The sequence below is a fragment of the Lutra lutra genome, chromosome 9, assembly GCF_902655055.1.
Source record: "Lutra lutra chromosome 9, mLutLut1.2, whole genome shotgun sequence".
NCBI classification, from domain to species: domain Eukaryota; kingdom Metazoa; phylum Chordata; class Mammalia; order Carnivora; family Mustelidae; genus Lutra; species Lutra lutra.
The window spans coordinates 76,522,684-76,544,633 of NC_062286.1; the positions used below are offsets into that span (position 1 = coordinate 76,522,684).

The following is a 21,950-nucleotide window of genomic DNA, read 5'->3' on the forward strand; positions in this document are numbered from 1 at the left end:
TGGGATACTTGAGATTCTGTGGAGTAACATCTCACCCTCACTGGTTCTCTCTGGGGTTCTTCCTCCTTAGAGCAAGCTCCCCGGCTCTCCTCTCATTCTCATTGCCTCCTCTGGGCCTTCTAGCTCTGTGTTCCCCACGTCACGCCGCCACCGCTTCTGGCAGTCTCAGCTCTCCTGCTTAGGCAAGGTATGTGTGGGGAAAGAGGAACTGTCTCCTGGATTGGAATAAAGTCTTGGAAGACTGAGCAGACAGAATGTGGGAGGGAGTCAAAATAGAGGACTTAAATGTTTGGCATTCCCCCACTGTCTTTTTGTTTTTAATTCTAATGGTGCTTACCCAAGGTTGAAGGGATTTAGGGTAGGTTAAGCAGAATTGAGAGAAGATTTGAAACTTAATCTCTGCTGGCATGACTGCCACTTTCTTTCCTTCAGGTCATCCCTGTAGCAACCCATCTGCTGAACAACGGTAGTGGGGTAGGAGTTCTGCAGTGTCTGGAGCATATGATTGGGGCAGTGAGAAGCAAAGTACTGGAGGTAAGAGTGCCCTTGTTTCAGGTCGCCGTGGCACCCCCAGCATGCTGGGCTTGCTTTTGGCCCAGCCTCCTGTCTTACTGTCTTCTTTCTTCTCCCACAAAGATTCACAGCCATTTCCCCCACAAACCCATTATCCTGATTGGCTGGAATACAGGAGCGCTGGTGGCCTGTCACGTAAGTAATTGCCATCTCATTTGGACGCTGTCTTGGGATAGAATACTGATGCTGTTACGGCTGATTGCTACCATTGAGTCCTTTTTTTATGTTCTAGACACTGTGCTAGGTGATCTGCCTACATATATGCATTTTAAGGTATAGAAGACTAACTTTATTGTGGAAATTTTAAATAGAAAATTAAAGGGAGAACAGACCGATAATAAATCCTGTGGGCTCCTCACAGTGATTTACCAGTGATTTACTCATGGTCAGACTTTTTTCATCTTACCCCTGTCCACTTTCTGTCTCCTCCAGTTATCTTGAAGAAAATCCCAAATATCATTTATCATTTGTGATATATATATATGTGTAATGTGTATGTATGTGTATATATATCACTTATGATATATATATGTAATATGTGTGTGTGTGTATATGCGAGTGTGTATATATATATGCATATGTATACACATATACATATATATATCAGTATGTATTTCTGAAAAAAAATTCCTCCCCCACCCCCAAATGTAAGTACTGTTCTCCCACCTTAAAAAAAATACTAGCAGGCATAAATTTTAATAGCTTTGGAATTTGGTCTTGTGTTGTGTTGATGTTGTGTTCATATTCTGTCCCTTTGTAAACATTAAGGAATCTTCTATTTATTATTTTACATACATTTGTGTGTACATTAGTTTGTGTAAGTGTCCCTGACCTGCCCAAAGCCCCAGTTCTCAAGTGGATCAAATAAGTTGAGTCTATGCTGCTTCGTATGGTCTGGTCAGGTATGACGTCTAGGGCTTATAGAGGAAGGAGGCTGTCTCCTGACACTCCCTGGTCCTGGGAATGACAGAATTCAGTCAGCAACTGCTCAAACAAGTTTGAAGTGCCTGGGAGCTAACCATTAGATTCAAAAGGGAGAGATTTTCTTTGCTTATGGATGAAGAGCAACATTTGTGTCTTTTCTTTCTTTCTTTCTTTCTTTTTTTTAATTTAATTTATTTATTTGAGAGAGAGAGAGACAGTGAGAGAGAGCATGAGTGAGGAGAAGGTCAGAGGGAGAAGCAGACTCCCTGTGGAGCTGGGATCCTGATGTGGGACTCGATCCTGGGACTCCAGGATCATGACCCAAGCTGAAGGCAGTCGCCTAACCAACTGAGCCACCCAGGCACCCCATTTGTGTCTTTCTGATTGTATTTGCTGTTTGTGGAGGAAGAAGTGAATAGGAAAACTCAAGTCTGGGGAATTAATAGGATGAAAGGACTGAGCTTCCCATCCCGTGGTTCAGCCCTCTGCTGCAGTTCTCTCAGGGCTCCATTCTGTGTCCTGGGATCTTGTGTCTTACGATCTTACTGCTGCCACTATAGCTGGTACTCCTATGCATTAGAACTGGGGAGATAGAGATGGGACAAGCTGGTAGATCTGGACCACCTCTGGACTCTGGGTAGGGTGTAGCTTCAGTAAAGTCAGTTGACCTTGAGACAAACTGTTGTATTATTTCCAGGTGTCAGTGATGGAGTACGTCACTGCAGTTGTCTGCCTTGGGTTTCCTTTACTTACCGTGGATGGTCCCAGAGGGGTAAGCATGGGGTGCAGCTGATTGCTGGGTCACAGGCTGGTGAGAATAAGGGGGTGCATGCGTTACCCAAACTGGCATTCAGCGACTAGTTGCCCAGTTGACTCTGCTCAGCGGACTTGACAGCTCAGTCCTCAGTGAGTAGTAACTGGCTGATTATAAAACCTGTTCATGTTTTTAGGATGTGGATGATCCCCTCTTGGATATGAAGACTCCAGTCCTCTTTGTCATTGGACAGAATTCCTTGCAGTGTCATCCCGAAGCCATGGAAGATTTCCGGGAGAAGATTCGGGCTGAGAACAGCTTGGTGGTGGTTGGGGGTGCTGATGATAATCTCAGGTGTGTGTGGCTTCTCCCAGAGCTGTGAGTCATGTTGTAGTGTTGGAGAGAAGCCTGTGAGGTGGTGATGTAACTACAGACTAAATCTGCTTCTGTGAAAGAGGGAACCATTTTACATTTTAAACTAGTTCAGATTTATAAAAAGTTGCAAAAATAGTACAGAAATTTCTTAAAGACTCTGAACTCAGATTTCCCAAATGTGAACATCTTAAATAACCAGAGTATGATTATCAAAATGAGGACGTTAACATTGTATGATACTATTTTCTAATGTACAGTTGCAGATATTGTTAGTTGGCTCACTAATGTCCTTTTCCTGTCCGGTGTCCAGTCCTAAATCACATGTTATTAGTTGCCTGTCTCCTCAGTCTCCTTGAGTTTGATAGTATTCTTTAGTCTTTCATGACCTTGACATTTTGAAGACTTCCAGCCACCTATTTTGTAGGCTGTCCCTCAATTTAGGTTTTTAACATTTTTTGTGATTAGGTTGAGCATATGCATTTGTGGCAGGACTGCCAGTTGATAAGCTCTCAGTGCATCCTCCCTGGGCCTACATGATGATGTTGATGTGTCTTATCACTGGTGACATTAACTTTGACCATGTGGTGAAGGTGGCATCTTCCAGGTTTCTCTACTGCGAAGTTACTCTGTTTCCCTTTGCAATTAGTAGTTACCCAGTGGGAGGGAGATAATTTGAGACTTGGTGAATGCAGTCTTGGTCATTGTGCTTTGACTGGGGTAGACACTTCTTTATATTTTGTTTCTTACTGAGGACGTACATGAATGTAGATTTTACTTGTATTAACATCCTTTAATATATTTTGGAGTAAAAACAGCTGGAGTTTGGAAGGGGCACCTTAGGTCATTGAGATGGCCACTTCTCCCTTAAAAGACTGGCTGCCTATAGGGCCTTTAATTAGGCTTTCATGAAATGTCCTGAAAAAGAGGTGTGTCATTTGTTGGGCTTCCTTTTTTTTTTTAATGTTCAGTTTTAGAGATTAATTTCATTTGTGTGCCTTAGCTAGTGAGTTTAAAACAAGTACCTGCTCCCACTGGTCTTGTCACTTTCTTACCCAGTGATGTTTTAGAGAGGTCCTTCTGGTCTTTGTCATTTGGCTGTTTCTTGTGGGTCTAGAATCTAATCCTTTGGTGCTCAAAGCAATATTTTCTTGTAAATACATTTTGTTTGTTGGTTATTCAGACATTCTTATCTATAGGAGGGTAGCATGTATGTGGGGCTATGTGTGTGTGTTGAGTAGCAGTGAGGGAACACAAGAGATAGGAAAACTTTAGTGGGAGTTAAGTTGTGAGGCTGCTTATGAGATGTGTTTGCAAGGTCCTCAAGTGTTTGCCTGAGAATCAGGAGACTCAGTTCAGTCTTGGTTGCTTTGCTAAGAACCTTGGGTTAACTGCTTAACTTCCGGGACCCGCTGTCCTCATATGTAAGACGAGGGTGCTACATAGGGTCAGAGGTCAATAGCCAGTAAATTGGGGTTCTCAGAATTTGGAAGTCCAGAATATTGTTCTCCACCCTGTCATTCGGAGTCCTGTTTTTCTCTCTGCTGAGACCCTCAGTCAGAAGCCAGGGGTTTTAAAACTGGCTTCCAAAGAGGGGAATGTAGCCAGGTGCCTATTTTCTCTTACCTTTATAGAAGTAACCTATGACCACCTTTTGTCTACTACTAATCTCATGCAACAGCATCCAGTAATCTCAGGGTTTGGGCCTTTATTGGGGGACTTCTAGATGAGGTCATAGAAGTCAGAGTTTATCTGGGAAGCCATAAGTATGGGACTTTAGGAATGTACAGTCCTAGGCAATTTTCATATGTTCTCTGATTCTCTACATATATTATTTTTGTAATCCTCACAAGTCCATGAGCGAGGTGTTATGATTCCATTTTGCAGATGTGGAACATGAGGTCAGAGAAGTGGTGATACCTGCCTGAGGGCTAACGTGGTCCTCCTTCCTGGGCTCAGAAAATAGCCAACACAGAAGAGAAATCCATTCTCGCTTTCATATGATGCCATGGAATGTTTAAAATAAACATTTCCTCCTCTCTGTCTTTTAGAATAAGCAAAGCAAAGAAGAAATCAGAGGGGCTAACTCAGAGCATGGTGGACAGATGCATTCAGGTATGCAGTTGCTTCATGTGTTTTTCTCAGTGAGACTTGTCTTTCTATAAGCTTTTAGGCTTGATCTTATTGGCAGTAGTGTCTTTGGCTCTGAAGGGTGAAGGAGTATCCAGTGGGGCCTCTGATAGAACTAAATCATAAGGAAAGGGGAAAGAGAGAGGGGAGGAAGCGGACATGTGTATGGAGGAGTGTGGGAGCACAACCACCCCAGAGTGCCACCCTACAGAGGCGTCGGGGAGCAGGCTTCTGCTGGTCTTTGGCTGAGGCTGGGGTTTGTGCTCGGCTCGTAGTGCATGGAGAAGGACACATCCAATGCCAAAGCCGAGTTAGTTGAATTGAGTTGAACCTGCCAGGGAGGTTCCTGTTCCCTAGACTGAGGACTGAGTGGCCTGGGCCCTCTTCACACTAGGATGAGATTGTGGACTTTCTGACTGGAGTGCTCACTCGTGCTGATGGGCACATGGGCTCTGAGCCTCGGGATCAGGATGCTGAGAAGAAGAAGAAGCCTCGGGACGCAGCCCGAAGAGACCTGGCCTTTGAGGTCCCCGAGAGGGGCAGTCGGCCTGCCTCACCAGCTGCCAAGCTGCCTGCCTCACCCTCAGGCTCGGAGGTAACGCAGGAAGGCGGGGAGCAGAGGGAGCATTTCGGTTGGGTACGTAGGACTGTGGAGTTGGTTCCTTCACTTCTGGGGGTGCTTGTCTGCCTTGCCAGTGCTGTAGACCATTGAGTTCCTATGAGGGGAATTCCAGGGGGACATGATAATTGGTGATCAGATCCAAGCAGCTGGCTCAGCTCTTACCCTTCTTGCCCTGCTCAGGATCTTTCCAGTGTGTCTAGCAGCCCCACTTCCAGTCCCAAGACCAAAGTAACTACAGTGACCTCTGCCCAGAAGTCCAGTCAGATTGGGAGCGCTCAGCTCCTGAAGAGACACGTGCAGCGGACGGAAGCTGTGCTGACCCACAAACAAGCCCAAGGTATCGGCTTCTTGGCCTAGTGGCCTCTTGGTTTATCTTTTGGAGTGAGGTCATGTGGGATTTGAGAAGTATTGGTATCTGTAGCTTCCTCTGGGGCATGCGAGAGGCACCCTTTCCCACATTTCTGTCCAGACAAAATTAGGTTGAAATGAATACCAGAGATTGTTTTCAAGGGTGAGACATCACAAAAGGTTGTGCATTAGTGGAGCTGTATAGTTCCAGTAATTACAGCTTTGCTCTGGTGTTCTGGGGAGGTTAGGTTTTATGAGCTGACTATGTGTGTATTTGCCTCAAAATTTTTTCTGATTCCCGGTTGGGGAAGCTACTTGTTCTGTTCTTCACGCTGCCCAGCCACTCCTGCAGTCAGGGCACTCTGCACATCATGTGGACAAAGTGATGCGCTTTTTTCCTCAGATTCCAGGGCAGTGCAGCTGGCATCATGCCCTTTCTTTGTTTTGCCCTTGAAGAGTGAAGGTTCCCACGCTGGGACCTTTCCATGAGGTTTATTGGGGTTTCTGCAGATAGGCTTTGGATTAGGCTGGGAAATGTTTGTATGTACAGTCTGGAGAACAGTGAGTGTTACCGTAGCTTATAGAAAAGGGACAGTGTTTTGGGTAGGAAGAAAAGAAACAGTGGCTTGCCCCCTGCCCCCACTTCGATCTGGTTGGGCAGCCCCAAGGTAAGGCCTTTTGCGCATTGTGTTTGATGACGTATCCGGGAACATGTATTATCTGAAGTCTTGGGTACTTGGGAGGAGGCAGCACCAGAGCTGACTGTCAAGTGGAGAGACGCAGAGGTGACAGTAGGCTGATCTGCTCACTTCCCCTGTGTTTCTTTTAGTGGAGCCAAAGGGTCAGGACTTAAACTCAGGCCTCTTATGAGGGTGCCTTTAAGAGTGGGGCTAACAAGGAGCATGTGTGAGTGATTGGTGAAGGTAAAAAGACAAAAAAGAAAAAACAAGCCAGGCCCCCTGGGGCCACATGGATGGTCTGTAACCTTATCTTAAGTGGTGGCCAGAGCCAAATTCTGGGTTGGTGGTGTTTGCTTAGGCTTTTGATGAAGAGAGAACCAGTGGTCGGCTGTGCTTCTGGAGGGGATAATTAGTTGAGGGTGTAGGGAGTTCTGGAAGGCTGATTGGTGATCTGGGTTTGAAATGGGCCCCAGAATATCATGGCGCTGAGCAGCAGCCATCGCGCCCTGGCTTTGGCAGGGCCTCATAGGCAAGAGGGAATGATTATAGATAAGTTTTATGGAACCCTGACTATGTGTCATGCTGTTTTCCTGGCATTTGACTTGCTGTTGCTCACTGAATCTTGGCAATGGCCCATGAGGCAGGTACATTTATTATTTTCAGTTTATAGATGATTCCAGGGAGCTGCTAGGAGTCAGGTGTCAAACCCATGCAGTAATTCTGGAAAAAGCCCTTACCGACCATTTTCTAGAACATTTTCTTATCTTTTTTCTTACTCCCTCTCCTTTTCTCCTTTCTCTGGCTGGCTGTGATTCTGTAATTCTTTCTGATTCATTCCAGCACAGTTTGCTGCTTTTCTGAAACAAAATATGCTGGTGAGGAAAGCTCTTCCTCCCGGCACCTCCTCCTGTCTCTTTGGTGAGTATTGCTCTTCCTCTCACCTTTTCACGCTCTGCTCTCTGCTTCTCTCCATGTCTCCCTTGTTTTATTCCCAATCCTGCCTCTCTCTTTTGTCTCTGGTTTCCTGCTGTTCTTTTCTCTCTTCCTTTTTCTGTCTCCTGATTCTTTTCTTGGTTGACTCCTTTCACTTACTCCTCCATAGTATAGTGTTGGCTTTTTCTCCATACTTTCTGTTTGCCTCTCATGGTTTTTCCTTTTTTGTCTTTTGTGATTCTTGGCTCTGCTTCTCCTATGTGTGCCTGTGGCCCATTGCCTGTGAACCTGAGTTTCCTTGTGTGTTTTTCTTCCTGCTTCTGGATTCCTGCTTCTATCCTGGCCGCTACAAGCACACCAGCCACTATCAGCATAAAACCTGTGTCTCCTTTCCCTTTTACCATCCTTCCTATTCTGATTTTAGTCAATGCATTTATCCCCTCAGCGATCCTTCTAGCTGGTTATGCCCTGTGGCCCAGGCCAGCACCCCCATTCCTGCCTGCCTTCCTCATATGACTACTGCTTTCCTCCCCATCCTGCCCCTGATTACCTATGCAGAAGAGGACCTGGGGTGGGCTTCTGGTTTTAAAGAGAAGGGAATCTCTGAGGAAGTGTGAAGGATAACTTCAGAGTCCAAGAGGTTTGGCCATGTGTAGGATGAGTCTGTTTGATTTAGCAGAGGGGGAATCCCATGTGTGAACAGGTGGCCTTTCTCTGTACCTAATACAAAGGATGTGGGGACTAGTTGTGACATGGGCTACTATTGCCCTTTTGCTTTTGGGCAGGAGCAGTTAAGTTGTCTTGTCTGAAATGCTTCCTTGCCTAGTAGCTACTCAAAGCCAGCCTTGATTCCTGGCAATAATCCTTCTTGTTGCCTTCATTTGGCAAGCAAACCTTCAACCCTGGGCTCTTAGGAGAGTAGGATGCTCAGAGCCTTGTGAAATTCTCCGTTTTAGAGAGAACTGCGTAGTGTGGTCCTTTACTGCTTCTTTGTGGAATGTTTACTGTCCCCCAGCTGTGTGATGTGAGGGTGGGCTTGAGATAGGAAAATTATGACATTGAGTGCAGGAAGCACTGCTTAGATCCATTGTAGTGAGTCCTCTGTTTTTTTGGTTGGCCTTTGCTAGGCAGGGTCAGGGTGTCATCTTTGTTTTTATTCCCACCAACTCAGAGCCCCCTTCCTTCTAACTCCAGAACAGGGTAAGGGCTGGGGATGGATCCATCCTCTGAGAGGGCAGGGTGGCCTTCTACCACAGGTGGGACCTGAGTGAGATGGGACTGAAGCACTAGCAGTTGCCTTTGAGGTGTGACTTTGTGTGTGACACAGTCATGCCCGTGCTGGTGCTGTCAGTGTCTCTCGGGCCGTTTTGGATTATGGAAGACCTTACCTCCGCTCCATCTCTTAGTTCCCATTTCATCAGAACAAACAGAAGAGGCAGAGAAAGAGGATCTTAGGGTCCAGCTGAAGCGCCACCATCCTTCCAGTCCTCTTCCTGGCAGTAAGACCTCCAAGCGACCAAAAATTAAGGTGTCCCTTATTTCCCAAGGGGACCCAGCTGGAGGGCCTTGTACTCCTTCCCAAGGAGGAGCTCCAGAAGGTGAGTTTTTCTTAGCCTGTTTGAATAAGAGCTGAGCTCTCTCAGACCACATAACATTGCTTTCTTGGTGACTACTTGCTGTACAGCTCAGTCTCTAATGCAAGGTGTGCCTGGCGCAAAGAGGGCACACGGTAGCACATGGGGCAGAAGTGGGCCATGACCTGATCTGTACCAGGAGCAGGGAGGCAGGATGAGGATCTGAGGGAGCTGTGGGGTCACTCAAAGCATCATCACATTTTGTTCTTTAATTTCAATTAAAGATAAGAAATATTCCAGGGATGCCTGGCTGGCTCAGTCAGTAGAGCATGACTCTTGGTCTCAGGATTATGAGTGTGAACCCCATGTTGGATATAGAGACTACTTAAAAATAAAACCTTAAAAAAAAAAAAAAGGTAGAATATTCCAGAAAGTTTAAAAAATAGAAGAAAAGAATAATTCCCTGTTCTGCTATACTTACTCTTTGTTTTTCTTCTTCGTCCAGTCTTTGTCCATATTTTGCATTTAGCCTGGGCTGTAAAACCCTGAAAAGTATGGCCAGGCAGGACTAACCATTGGCCTTGGGGTTTTCTGTTTTGCAGCTGCAGGAGGGAAGCCCATCACCATGACACTGGGGCAGGCTTCAGCAGGGGCCAAGGAGCTCACAGGGCTTCTCACCACTACCAAGTGAGTCTTTTCCTTGGCCTTTCTGGCTCTGCTCCTTTCTTTCTTTTTACCTTTTCTCTGGTCCATTTAGTGCTTTGGAAAGATAGTCTAGATTCTGTCAGTTTTGTGAATATGACTTCTTTCTGAGTGGGATCTTTGTCTTTTTTGGGGTGGGGGTGGGTCAGTTCAGAGTTCTTTTTTAAAGTTTGCAAAGCATCCCGTAGCTCTTGCTTCAGGGTTTGAAGTCTGTTTTAGGACTGACTTTCAGAAGGACTAGAGGCCAGATTCAGAAGATGAGACAAACTCTAGATTCTAGTATCCATTGCTGAAAGCATTGCTGGGCCCCACCACGGACCCTCCCTGTGTTGCCAGGGTCTGCTGCCCTCTGACAGCAGATAATAGAGCTGGATAATAGAGCTCCTATCTTTGTCTCCAGGTCAAATGCTTCTGAAGGGGGTGTCTCGGCCAGCCCAGTGTCCTCAGTGTCCAGCAGCACCACTCCCAGTGCCTTGCACACACTCCAGAGCCGTCTGGTGGCCACCTCTCCTGGCAGCTCCCTCCCAGGTATCTGTAGCCCAGCATTCCCCACCTCCCAGCAAAGTCTCTTTTGGGCTGCTGCTGGAGGGTGGTCCCAGGAAAGCAGCTGAATCTGGGGGATGCTCCTCTGAGTTTCAGGCTTTCATTGAGGCTTGATGGGAAGCTGGAATTAGCTTTGAGGTGGGGGAGTTTCTGGTCTCAGTATCTACAGTGAATAAATATCCCAGTCTGCAGGTAGTGTCTCTTGTAGTAGAAGGAGGAGAAATAGCTGGTGGAAGATGTGGGTATTGTGTTCATTGTGTTTTTGAACACATCTGATTGCAGGAAACTGGAGATTTGCTGTACGTACTAGCATTAGCAAAACGAGGCACCTTTCTGCCTCTGCTTATCTCTTCACTTTGGCCACCCCACCCTGCATGGGAGGGCTGGTTGCCTGAGCCCAGCAGGCAAGGCTCTACAGGTGTTCTCCTTCAGGAGGACCTCCCTCTTTGCTTTGTGGCCAAATATAAATCAGGTATTTGGAATTCTTTTTGCTTAATAAGCTGTCCTTTTCCCTGGAAAGGATGGAATTTTGATTTCTGAAAAGTGGGTGGGATTGAAGCTCTCTTTGGTTTTCCTAAAACTTCAAAATGTAAGGTAGGTGGTTCAGAGCAGGTTGGGATATGTGGAACAAATCCAAGACAGTGTGTCTAGCACCTTCCTCACGTGAGCATGCAGTGTGCATGCTCGGGGAGCCCTTCCTGGCGTCTTTCCAAGAGCACTGGGAATGTTTCAGGGAAAGAACATTGGCATTTTAGCATTTGTTGGCATTTGTTGAGGGTGGATGGATTTGGCTGCTCTTGGGATAAGGGATTGGGCCTGTGCTGACATCTGTTCTACCCTCTCCTAGGGGCCACATCAGCCAGCAGCCTCCTTCAAGGCCTCAGCTTCAGCTTGCAGGATATCAGCAGCAAGACCTCTGGCCTCCCAGCAAATCCTTCCCCAGGGCCAGCCCCACAGGTATACATCTGCCTTCCACTGGGCTGGGCAGCTGTGGGGAGGAGGCCCTCTCAGTTTAGTTGGTTTTGGCAGGAAAATTGGGTCTGGAGTCTGGGTCATGACAGACTGCTTTCTGACTTCATGCCTAAGAGCTACCAGAGGTTAAAGCTCCATCACGTAGTGTGTGGCCTTGGGCAAGTTTTTTGACCTCTCTGTATCTTTGTTTCCTTGTCTGTAAAATTAGGATAATGATAGTATTTCTCTTAAAGGGTTGTTTTAGTATTAAATAAGATAGTATATAGAAAATGCTTGGAAGAGTACCTTGCATGTAGTGGCTGTGCAGTACATGGTAGCCTTTAATGCTCTGGGTCCTGCATACTTGAACATTGCTTGCTGTTGGGCAGGTGCTTCTGATCACCTGGTCTTGTGTGTCCCACAGGCCACCAGTGTGAAGTTACCCACTCCCATGCAGAGCCTGGGTGCCATCACCACGGGCACCAGCACCATTGTCCGTACCATTCCTGTGGCCACCACTCTCTCCTCCTTGGGTGCCACTCCTGGTGGGAAACCGACAGCCATCCACCAGCTGCTGACCAATGGGGGCCTTGCTAAGTTGGCAAGCAGCCTCCCTGGCCTGGCTCAGATCTCTAACCAAGCATCAGGTGAGTCTCTCATGACAGTTGTGGGGACTCTTAGATAGGGGATCTTTCCCCAGGACCTTCCCCTCTCACGTGGACAAGGCATGTGGTTGAACCCAACTCAACAGGGTCCTGGTATTGACCCTCAAGGATTCAGCTGTGTGGGTCCATCCACTGGAGAGGTCAGAAGAGCACAGCTGTTTTCCTGTTTCTTTTAGAAACAGGACTGATAGGGTGAGCTGACCCAGTTGGGAAGGGTACTGAGGTGGGAGGCTAAGGGGCTGGTGTGTGATGTGAAGAAACTCTCTGGGAGGAGAAAGTGGAGGCTTTGACAAACAACCCTCCTTCTTCCTCTGTCAGGCTTGAAGGTCCCTACCACCATTACTCTGACACTTCGTGGCCAACCAAGCCGAATCACGACACTGAGCCCCATGGGCTCGGGAGCAGCCCCATCAGAGGAGCCCAGCTCCCAGCCTCTGCCATCCAGCTCACAGGTGAGTACTGCCCGGGAAGACTGAGGACACAGGCTCTGATAGTGGGAAGTTTGGGGCTGGCCCACTGGCCGATTGGAGGAGCTGCCAGTGCGCTGGACTTTAGGCAGACTAGATTCAAATCCAGACGGGAGGCTTTGTCACTTTGTAACTTTGAGCAAGTCATGGACCTCTTTGAGTCTCCTCTTCATAACACTCCCTGGGTTGTCATGGGAATTAAATACATAACTGTGTTTGGGTGTGTAGCGTCCTCAGTGTTCCAAGTTTTGTTTATGTTCCCTTTCCATTTGTTTTCTCTTCCCATTCCTTGCTTCAGCAATCGGAGGTTGTGGTAGAGGCTAGTTAGTTGATTAACACCCTTTCTTTGCTTAGCTTTCCAGTATTGTGCCATTCCAGCTCTTGGCATTCATTGTCATCTTTTTAGGACACACTAGGTTTCTGTAGCTCTTACCCACGAAGTCACCACCCGTTCCTTGTAGCCAATCTGATTTCCATTGTGCGCTTTTCATGTAAAACGTTTCTAATCTTAGAAGAACCTCAGAGATCAGAGGTGAAAAAAAAAAGTTGGGGGTCCAGTTTTGTTTGTGCTTTCCTTCACTGTGCACTGTTTCAGCGACAGCCTTCCTTGTGGGGGCTAAGGTGCTGTGCAGACTGCCATGCTTAAAGGACTGGCCCTGTTCCCATCACTCCCACCACACCAATCCTGCCTGGGACCCGGGGGGCGGGCTCCTTTATTGGCACTTGACGATTCCTAACTGTTCCAAACCATCTTCTGCCTCCCCCTCTTGAGGGAAATACAGAGATTGTTACCTGGTATTCATTGATATCATGGTTGGCCTTCCCTACCTTTTTTTTTTTTTTTTTCTCCAGAAAAGTTGGAGGTGTTTTTATTTCTTTCTTTTATTCCTTTCTTTTTTTCAATTAGAAAAGTGATTATGCTTAAATAATTCAGACATTACAGAAATACTGTAATTTATTTATTTATTTTTGAAGATTTTATTTATTTATTTATTTGACAGAGAGAGAGATCACAAGTAGGTAGAAAGGCAGGCAGAGAGAGGAAGCAGGCTCCCTGCCAAGCAGAGAGCCCGATGCGGGACTCGATCCCAGGACCCTGAGATCATGACCTGAGCTGAAGGCAGAGGCTTAACTAACCCACTGAGCCACCCAGGCACCCCAGAAATGCTGTAATTTAGAAAGTGAAAATTTCCCATGACACCACTCCCAGAGATGGTATCCCCTATTAATAGTGCAATATGCATTCTTCTAGATCTTTCTTGCTATACTATGTATATTATTTTATTTTACTTTTTTTTTTTTTTTTTTTTTTTTTTTGACAAAAATGGAATCATAGAATGTGGACCATTTTGTAACTAGTCTTTGTTTACAACAGATATTGTGACATGTTTCCCCATGGGTTATGTAGAGACTTATCTTCTTGTCAGTCGCTGCCTCATGTTTTGCTGAGTGGATGTACGAAAGCATATTTCACCATCTTCTGTCAGAGAGTTGGGCTGTTTTGTTTTTGATACAGAAAATAGTGGTTCAGTGACAGCCTTGTTCCTGAGTTTTGTGTGCCTCTGGGGGATTTCTACAGTCCAGAGACCAGTAAGTGGAGGGTATATGCGTCTGACATCTGGCTAAGTACTGGCTAATTGCCCTTTGAGGCTCTGCCAGTTTACACTTCAAGCCATAGCAATGGTAATAGCTGTTCTCCCATGTCTTTGTCAGGTATGGAAATCAGTGTTCTAAAAGGTTATTAATTTGATGAGTAAAAAATGAAATTGTTTATTTTTTTTTAAGATTTTATTTATTTGTCAGAGAGAGCAAACACAAGCAGGGCCAGTGGCAGGCAGAGGGAGTAAGTGAGGAGCCCAACACAGGACTCTATCCCAGGACCCCTGGGATCATGACCTGAGCCAAAGGCAGATGCTTAACCAACTGAGCCACTCAGGTGTCTCAGTGGAATTGTTTATGTGTGTATTTTCCTGATTACTTATGAGATTGTATGTCTTTTTTTAAAAAATATTTTATTTATTTATTTGACAGAGAGAGAGAGAGATCACAAGCAGGCAGAAAGGCAGGCAGAGAGAGAGGGGGGAAGCAGGCTCCCTGCTGAGCAGAGAGCCCTATGCGGGGCTCAATCCCAGGACCCTTAGATCATGACCCTAGCCGAAGGCAGAGGCTTAACCCACTAAGCCACCCAGGCGCCCCGAGATTGTATGTCTTTTACGAATGGTTTATCATATTCTGTCTCTACTTTCATTTATAGCAGCTTTATACATTCAGATGTTAATCTTTTATTATACAAGTTCTGTATACTTTAGTCAACTGCTGATCTTTTTTTTTCTTTTTTTTCTTTCTTCCTTCCTTTCTTTCTTTCTATTGAAGTCTGAAGGACATTTGTTTCATACATTAAAAATTTTTATACAACAAAATCTTCGGGGTGCCTGGGTGGCTCAGTCGTTAAGTGTCTGCCTTCAGCTCAGGTCATGATCCCAGGGTCCTGGGATTGAGCCCTGCATGGGGCTCCCTGCTGAGCAGGAAGCTTGCTTCTACCTCTCCCACTTCCTCTGCTTGTATTCCCTCTCTTGCTGTCTCTGTCTCTGTCAAATAAATTAATAAAATCTTTAAAAAAAAAAATCTTCAAATCTTTGCCTTTATAGCTCCAAGGTTCATATTCTTTTTTTTTTTTTTTTTATAATTTTTTTATTTTTTCAGCATAACAGTATTCATTAATTTTTGCACCACACCCAGTGCTCCATGCAATCTGTGCCCTCCACAATACCCACCACCTGGTGCCCCCAACCTCCCACCCCCCACCCCTTCAAAATTCCCAGATCGTTTTTCAGAGTCCATAGTCTCTCATGGTTCACCTCCCCTTCCAATTTCCCTCAACTCCCCTCTCCTCTCCATCTCCCCTTGTCCTCCATGCTATTTGTTATGCTCCACAAATAAGTGAAACCATATGATAATTGACTCTCTCTGCTTGACTTATTTCACTCAACATAATCTCTTCCAGTCCCGTCCATGTTGCTACAAAACTTGGGTATTCATCCTTTCTTTCTTTCTTTTTTTTTTTTTTTTACAGCTTTATAAACATATATTTTTATCCCCAGGGGTACAGGTCTGCGAATCGCCAGGTTTACACACTTCACAACACTCACCATAGCACATACCCTCCCCAATATCCATAACCCCACCCCCTCTCCCAACCCCCTCCCCCCAAGGTTCATATTCTTGATGACTGCACACACTTGGGCCTTTTTTGTCCCCGTGACCATCTGTTCTCACATTAATTTTATATAATTGTTTGATAATGTAGATCATCCAGTTAAGCAAATGTCAAGTATGTTTCTAGTTTGTTAAGATCATTGTTACTCTTTTCATTTTTCTTGATAAATAATGGGTTTTGAATTTTGTTCATAGCTTTTTTGAAATCAAATGAGTGAGCATAAGCATTTTTTCTGAATCAGTTAAATGATGAATTATTTTAATAATTCCTAATTATTTATTATATCCTAATTATTTATTATTTCCGAATGTCAGATTGTCTAAATTCCAGATTCAGTAGCTTGTTCAGTATGTCCTATTCTCTTTTTTTTTTTTTTCATATGCCCCAGTTTATTTGAATTGTGCACCCATAGAAAAGACCCAATCAAAAGAGAACAAAACAAAGAAGAAAAAAGCCAAGTGTTTCAGAGGGAAAGCACATTTACTCTTTCGATTTGCTTTTATTTTTACTTAGGATCTTGGCCTCTGTCTATTAGTGAAATTGGTATGTAGTTTTCTCCCCATCCACCCCTGCTTTTGTGTGTGTGCTTTCCTTGTCCATTTGTCTTGTCTATAAGGATAGACCTTTCCTTGTAGACAATTGTATTTATATAGACAATACTGTATTATTCTATAGACCGTATGTCCACTGTCTATACCCTATAGACAATACAATTAATGCTATTGTAATTGAATTGTATTGTATCGTATCCTTATAGAATGAGATGGAGGCATTTTTTTTCTCATATTCTGAAACATACAGCACAGAAATTATGAGCTCCTTGATAGTTTGGTGGAAATTATCTATAAAGCCATTTGGGTCTATTTTCAGGCAGTCTTAACCTTTGCTGATACCATATTGATGCCCAAACAGAACGCATATCCCTATGGTGTGATGAAACCTACCTCCTCTATTAATCACCCTTTTCAGCTTGCTGCAGCCTGGGGGAACTAGTTCACACTGAGGAGAGGCTAGATAGAGCTCACCCAAGAATTGTTTTACAGGGCTAAATTGAAGCACAAAATAAAGATCAAGATCTAACTTCTGATCTGATGGTATTAACTTGAGAGGTTAGTTTTTATCTTAGTAAAATGAGTGTATAATTACTAGGAGGGTTCTAGTGGTGATTCTTTCATTACAGAGAAAGGATGCATTATTAGATTAAGACTTGCTGACTCGAAAGCTTCTAATGGTTACCTCAGTGTTCACACTGCCAGACAGTGTGATATCAGGGAAGGGAGTGGGCTATGGGTTGGGCCCTTTGTCTTCAGCCCGCTGTGTGATCCTGGGCAAAATCACCTAACCTTTTTCAATTTTGGTTTTCTTATCTGATCTAGTAAGGAGGTTGGCCTAAGTTAGTGATTATTGTGGTAGGATTGATTAGTAGGGGCTGTCTCAGAATCTCCTCAGACTTTGGGAAGTTGAACTTTTATTTTATTTTTATTTTTAAGTAATCTCTACACCCAACGTGGGCCTTGAATTCACAATCCCAAGATCAAGAATTGCATGCTCTTCCAACTGAGCCAGCCAGTCACTGTGGGAAGTTGAATTTTTGAATGTTCACAAACAAACCACCCATTTATGATGTTTATGAGACAGTTGGAAATACAAACAGTGGGTAATTGCCAATATTAAGGAATTGTTAACTTTTTTATGTGTGATAATGGTGTTTACATTGGAAAAAATAATACTTTTTTAGTTTTGGGTTACGTACTACGATATTTATGGATAGAATGAAAAAGAAAAAGATCATAAACACTGGCCAGGCTTCTCTAAGGTCTGTGCAAGTACTTAATTATCTGTTTTGTTTCTGGCACTGATAAATATTAACTGTGCGTTTCTTTATGGAACTGGACTCTTACGTACTCTTGACAGCTGAAAAGCTGTCAGAGGAAGAGGAGAGACAGAGACTATATTGTGCCCTGCATCAGAGTCCTGAGAATGGATTCCTTGCCTGTGGTCACAAGGTCTTTCTCCTCTCTGAGCCACACTGTGGTCTGCCCGGTGATCTGTCTAGCCAGGGGGCATCCTTGCAACCCTCTCAGGGGCCCCTGGAAGAAGAGACTCACTCTCTCAGTTGTATTCCCAATCAGGACAGAGTAATCCTCTGTACACAGCCCTGCCTTTGGGCAGGGTGAGCAGATGTAGGCAGATCCTTTTAAGTTTTGATTGTCAAACCCTTCTTCATATCCCCTCTCCTATGCCTTCCACCTTCCTACATTTTCTGCATCTCAGGGAACTCTTAGGAGTTTTCCAGAGGTGAAATCTAGAAAAGTAGGGAAAACCCTGGTGAAAAAAGGCCAACTCTTCTGCTTTGCTTTTTTCTTCCTAAGCTGCGAAGCTCAACAGTTTGTGGCATCCATCTCCATAACTAAAAAATGGTTAAGACCTGAAAACATGTATTGTCAGAACAATCATGGAAAACTTCCTTCGACTCTGTCACCCTTAACATTCAGGCTTTCCTTTTCCCTGCTTTCCTTTCCTGCCCTTATGCATAATAGTAAGAGCTAAACTTTGTAGTTGAACTCCTTACACTGGAAGTACTTTACACACATTGTCTCATTTAATCTCACATCCCTGGAGAGCTGGGGCTGTCAATGTGTTTTACAGAGGAGGAAAAGACTCAGAGAGCATTCATCACTTGCCCTCAAAAGTGGTTGAGGTGGGTCTCTGACTGCACAGTCCACATTCTGGTAACCACTTGGCTGCTAGAACACATGCTCTTGTCCGTCCAGCATTTTCCCCTATCAAGAATTAGTTTTTTGGAATAAATTCTCAGGAGTTGGAGCAATTCGGTCAGAGGGTTGGGTATGTTAATCTGGCGAAGTTGTAACCCTTGCTCACTTGCTCTTCTGCCATAGCGCCTGCCTCCAGCACCCTGAAGATGCTGAGTGATATGTCCTCCTTCACCGGGTCGTGATGGCTGCCGTGCAGTGAGTCCTGGGCACATATGCTCTCCTGCTGAGCTGTCCACTTATCTGAAGACCTCTTAAGATCGCCATTATTCCCTCCCTGCCAACTGTCTTCAGAATGGGCCTCTGGGTCTCTTGAAACCATTAGGCTAGGTGATATGGCACCAGCAAGAGGAACGTTGTCCTCTGGCATCTATGGGTCTGGTTCCTGGACTCCCCAGTTTCCTCAGCAGATCTGGCTCTACCTGAATCAGAGGCATTTCTTCTCCAGCATTAACTATGACTTGACCCAAGTAGCCGTGTTGGACTACTCACTGCATTTAGTAAAGGAGTTCCTTTTGGAAGTCTCTGCTGCCCCTGCCAGGTTGGGAGGAGACATCCATACGTCTTGGGCTTGTTAGGGAGTTAGGATTGAGAGCCCTTTGCTGAGGACTGGGATCATCCTGGCCTACCAACAGTTGTGCAGTGCCAGAGGGCTGGTTTTGGACGTTGCTGTTGCTTTCACTGAGCAGTTATGGGAGAGCGTGTCCCATGCAACTCCTCCCTCCTAAGAACCACATCAAATAATAGGTAGCCTGCTGAGACCTGGGAACTCCTAAGTTCAAACCCATGATAGGGTAAAGAGGACTGGGCTGCCATCTTTCAGTCCCTTTGGCCATTATAGATGGCAGGGAGCAACTGTTACCAGGAGGTGAAAGCTGGCCCCTAACTTTTTTTCATCCTGCTTTGGGCAGTTACTGTATCCAGAAAATCCAAAAAGGCCAGAAAGGCCAAAGAAGAGGAATGGAACAAATGAAGTGGTTTGAAGGATGTGCCAGTAAGTCCTGTGGAGAAAATAATTTGCACATATTACTTAAGGAACTGTTTGATTTGACATGGAGATCTGAAGAATTTGCCAAATCACAGGGAAGAAACCCCAATACCCGAAATGTCCATTTCCAGTGCTTGGAAGTGAAACAGGGATAACCAGCTAAGTTAACATCTTGGCCGTCCCAGGAAGCTTAGGCATCAAGATGATGAAGACCATGCTTCAGTGTTTCTATTTCCATTCCACGCAACTTCTTGTCTTCTTGCTTAGAATGGAAGGTTATTGGCATTGACTCTACTGTGCGGGGCTCTTGGTACCAGCCCAAGCTCTGGAGCAGTGACCACTGAAGACGGAGCTCTGAGCCCTTTCTTATGTCCTCACAATACTTGTGTGCCATGGTAGTTTTAGATTTGATGTCCTACCTGCCCTCCAGATCAGGTCCCTATCTTTCCATACACTAGAATGTTTCCAGCCAAGGTGACAATAAATAGAGTAACCCAGAGGTGACTCTGGCTCTGTTCAGTATCTGTAGGCAGGAGGGTACACAGCATTCCATGGTCCAGGGTCCTGACCCATGGTACAGCATAGATCCAAGTCAGGCTACCTGTCTGTAGTCCAGGAGCCTCACCTGCCAGTCTAACTGGCAGCCGGGAGGGGGGTACCTAGTGTGTAGGAGTCTGAGACAAGGCAGAAAGGGGTGCTGTAGGCAGAGAGGGGGGCATGTGTGAAAGGTATAGAGAGAGTATCTTGAACACTAGGCCCGCCATCTCTGACTTCCTGCGGAGCTGGTCTCAGCAGTGATTTGCACAGAATGAAGCTTCCTTCTTGAATTAGCTTGTAGATAACTGCTTTTGGAAATTCATTTAGTAAGTTTGAGGAAGATATGAAATCTGAAAGAGGCATCCATAGGTCAGGGGTTTGGTAACTTTATAGGTAGGATTATACACCAATAGGCTCAAGGACAGTAAGACTGAGACTGTATATGAAGCTTTTAGGAATCGTTTAGGACAGGCAGAGGGTCCCAAACAACCCACTCATGACTTACGAGTATGGCTTAGGCAGGGCTGTAGTGGTTGCTCCTAAAAGATGCTGGCCCAGTGTATGCTGGGGCCAAAGGAAACACTGATGCATTGTCCTGTGTTTGTGCAAACCCTAGTATGCTTCCCATGGTTGTACACCTTGAAGAAAGCCAAACCTGGAAAGGGGAGTTTTGAGAACACTGACTCTTTTTCACCTTGGAGGGACAGGCTAAAGGGGGGAGGTGGCTGAAGTCCATAGAGTCATGTCCTTCAACTCCAGACTTCTGCAACCACTCTTCTCAGAATTTGGAAGGAAGCTTTCGTCTACCTATCACGTATCAGACCTGGAGTCCATAACCTTAGAAGGCAGTACTACTGGATGAGAATGTAGAAGGATCAAGAAGGCTTTGGTTAAATTCTTGACATTCAACATGACAGGTGCATGTTGATGCCCTATAGAAGATGTCCTTGTGCTTGAAGAAGAGGTCACTGATGGAGGAAGATCTTCTACCTGTTCTTGGCCCCACCACCAGAACAGTCTTGGGCTGGGTGGGTTATAGAGCTGAGCCGCTGTCACGGTTCTGTTCTTATATTAGCAAAAACAATTAAATAAAAGTAACTTTGGATTTCTTTAGCTTGTTTTAAATTGACTTTTCCTGTTTATTCTGATAACCACTCAGTGAAAATAGCACAGAAAATAAAAGCTCAGATACTGTGGTAATGCCAGTGATTATCTCACTGATGCCCGGTGCCACGAGGTGGGTACTGTAAATTCCGTCTTTACAGGTGAGGAAACAGAGGCACCGAGAAGTCAAACAGGAGGAAGTGGTAGAAGTCGGACTAGAACCAGGCAGTCTGCTGCCACTGTTCTCTGGACTGTGCTGGGGTTCTGAGATGGGACACGGGAGTGGACATTCGCCTAGGAGGTGAGATGATGGCTTTTCCTTCATGTGATCTTATTCTGTTCACTTCCCAACAAGCCTGAAGTGATCACTGCACCTCCGATGGGGCTCTTTACTGGGCCTGAGTCAGTAGGTGGGGTTTCTTGCCCTTGGTCCTGAGAGGTTGAAATTCCTTGCACATCCTGTACCTCTATCTGCTCTGATAAATAAAGACTTAGAGGTGAATGAATTCCAACATCCAGACTATTTGTGAACTTGTATCCATGAGGACCTTCCTTCCTGTCCTTGAATTCCAGGTCCCTCCATTTAGCACTGGGACCCTCTATAGGTGGAAGCCGTAGTTCTGGTAGACTACTTGGGAGTATCCTAGTACACGTGTAGCTTATCATGCTACCAACCTTTGTAGAGAACAGGTGCGTTCTTCCCCTTCCAACTCTGGTTTCACTGACTTGGGGGAGTCAGAGGAAGTAAGAGAAAGAGATTGTTCAAATGATAACTGTCTTAAATTTCAGGAGTATAGGAACAGGGTCATAGCAAAATATACTGCAGAAGTATTTTCATTACGTTTTTATCTCCCTAAAGCATATGTTTTTGTCAGGATCAATGGATGCAAGAAGCAGAAACCATTCACCACCCTTAGTTCTAAAAACCTCATATTATTTTCTTTTTGGTTTGAGAGAGTGAGAATGAGCAGAGGGGAAGGGCAGAGGGAAAAGGAGAAGCAGACTCCCCCCTGAGCAGGGAGCCTGATGTGGGACTCAGTCCCAGGACCCTGGGATCATGACCTGAGCCAAAGGCAGATGCTTAACAACTGA

The 21,950-nt window shown here is 45.2% G+C and overlaps 1 protein-coding gene across 11 annotated transcripts in view; it reads left to right on the top strand.

The window, feature by feature from the left end:
• KANSL3 (KAT8 regulatory NSL complex subunit 3) overlaps positions 1-21,370 on the top strand; it is a 43,431-nt gene extending 22,061 nt beyond the window's left edge. For 9 of the 11 annotated variants that reach the window (XM_047744878.1, XM_047744877.1, XM_047744879.1 and 6 more), the window contains 16 exons: positions 71-187; positions 433-534; positions 637-708; positions 2,195-2,269; positions 2,448-2,605; positions 4,675-4,738; positions 5,148-5,348; positions 5,556-5,712; positions 7,244-7,321; positions 8,743-8,934; positions 9,513-9,597; positions 10,013-10,140; positions 11,003-11,112; positions 11,531-11,753; positions 12,090-12,223; positions 18,356-21,370. In XM_047744878.1, coding sequence (XP_047600834.1) covers positions 71-187; positions 433-534; positions 637-708; positions 2,195-2,269; positions 2,448-2,605; positions 4,675-4,738; positions 5,148-5,348; positions 5,556-5,712; positions 7,244-7,321; positions 8,743-8,934; positions 9,513-9,597; positions 10,013-10,140; positions 11,003-11,112; positions 11,531-11,753; positions 12,090-12,223; positions 18,356-18,376 — 1,917 coding nt within the window. In that variant the 3' untranslated portion in view covers positions 18,377-21,370. Of the gene's footprint in view, positions 1-70; positions 188-432; positions 535-636; positions 709-2,194; positions 2,270-2,447; positions 2,606-4,674; positions 4,739-5,147; positions 5,349-5,555; positions 5,713-7,243; positions 7,322-8,742; positions 8,935-9,512; positions 9,598-10,012; positions 10,141-11,002; positions 11,113-11,530; positions 11,754-12,089; positions 12,224-15,843; positions 15,999-18,355 lie in introns of all 11 variants that reach the window. The other 2 variants (XR_007129993.1, XM_047744880.1) reach the window with 2 other exon arrangements.
• The last annotated feature ends 580 nt before the right edge of the window (positions 21,371-21,950 follow it).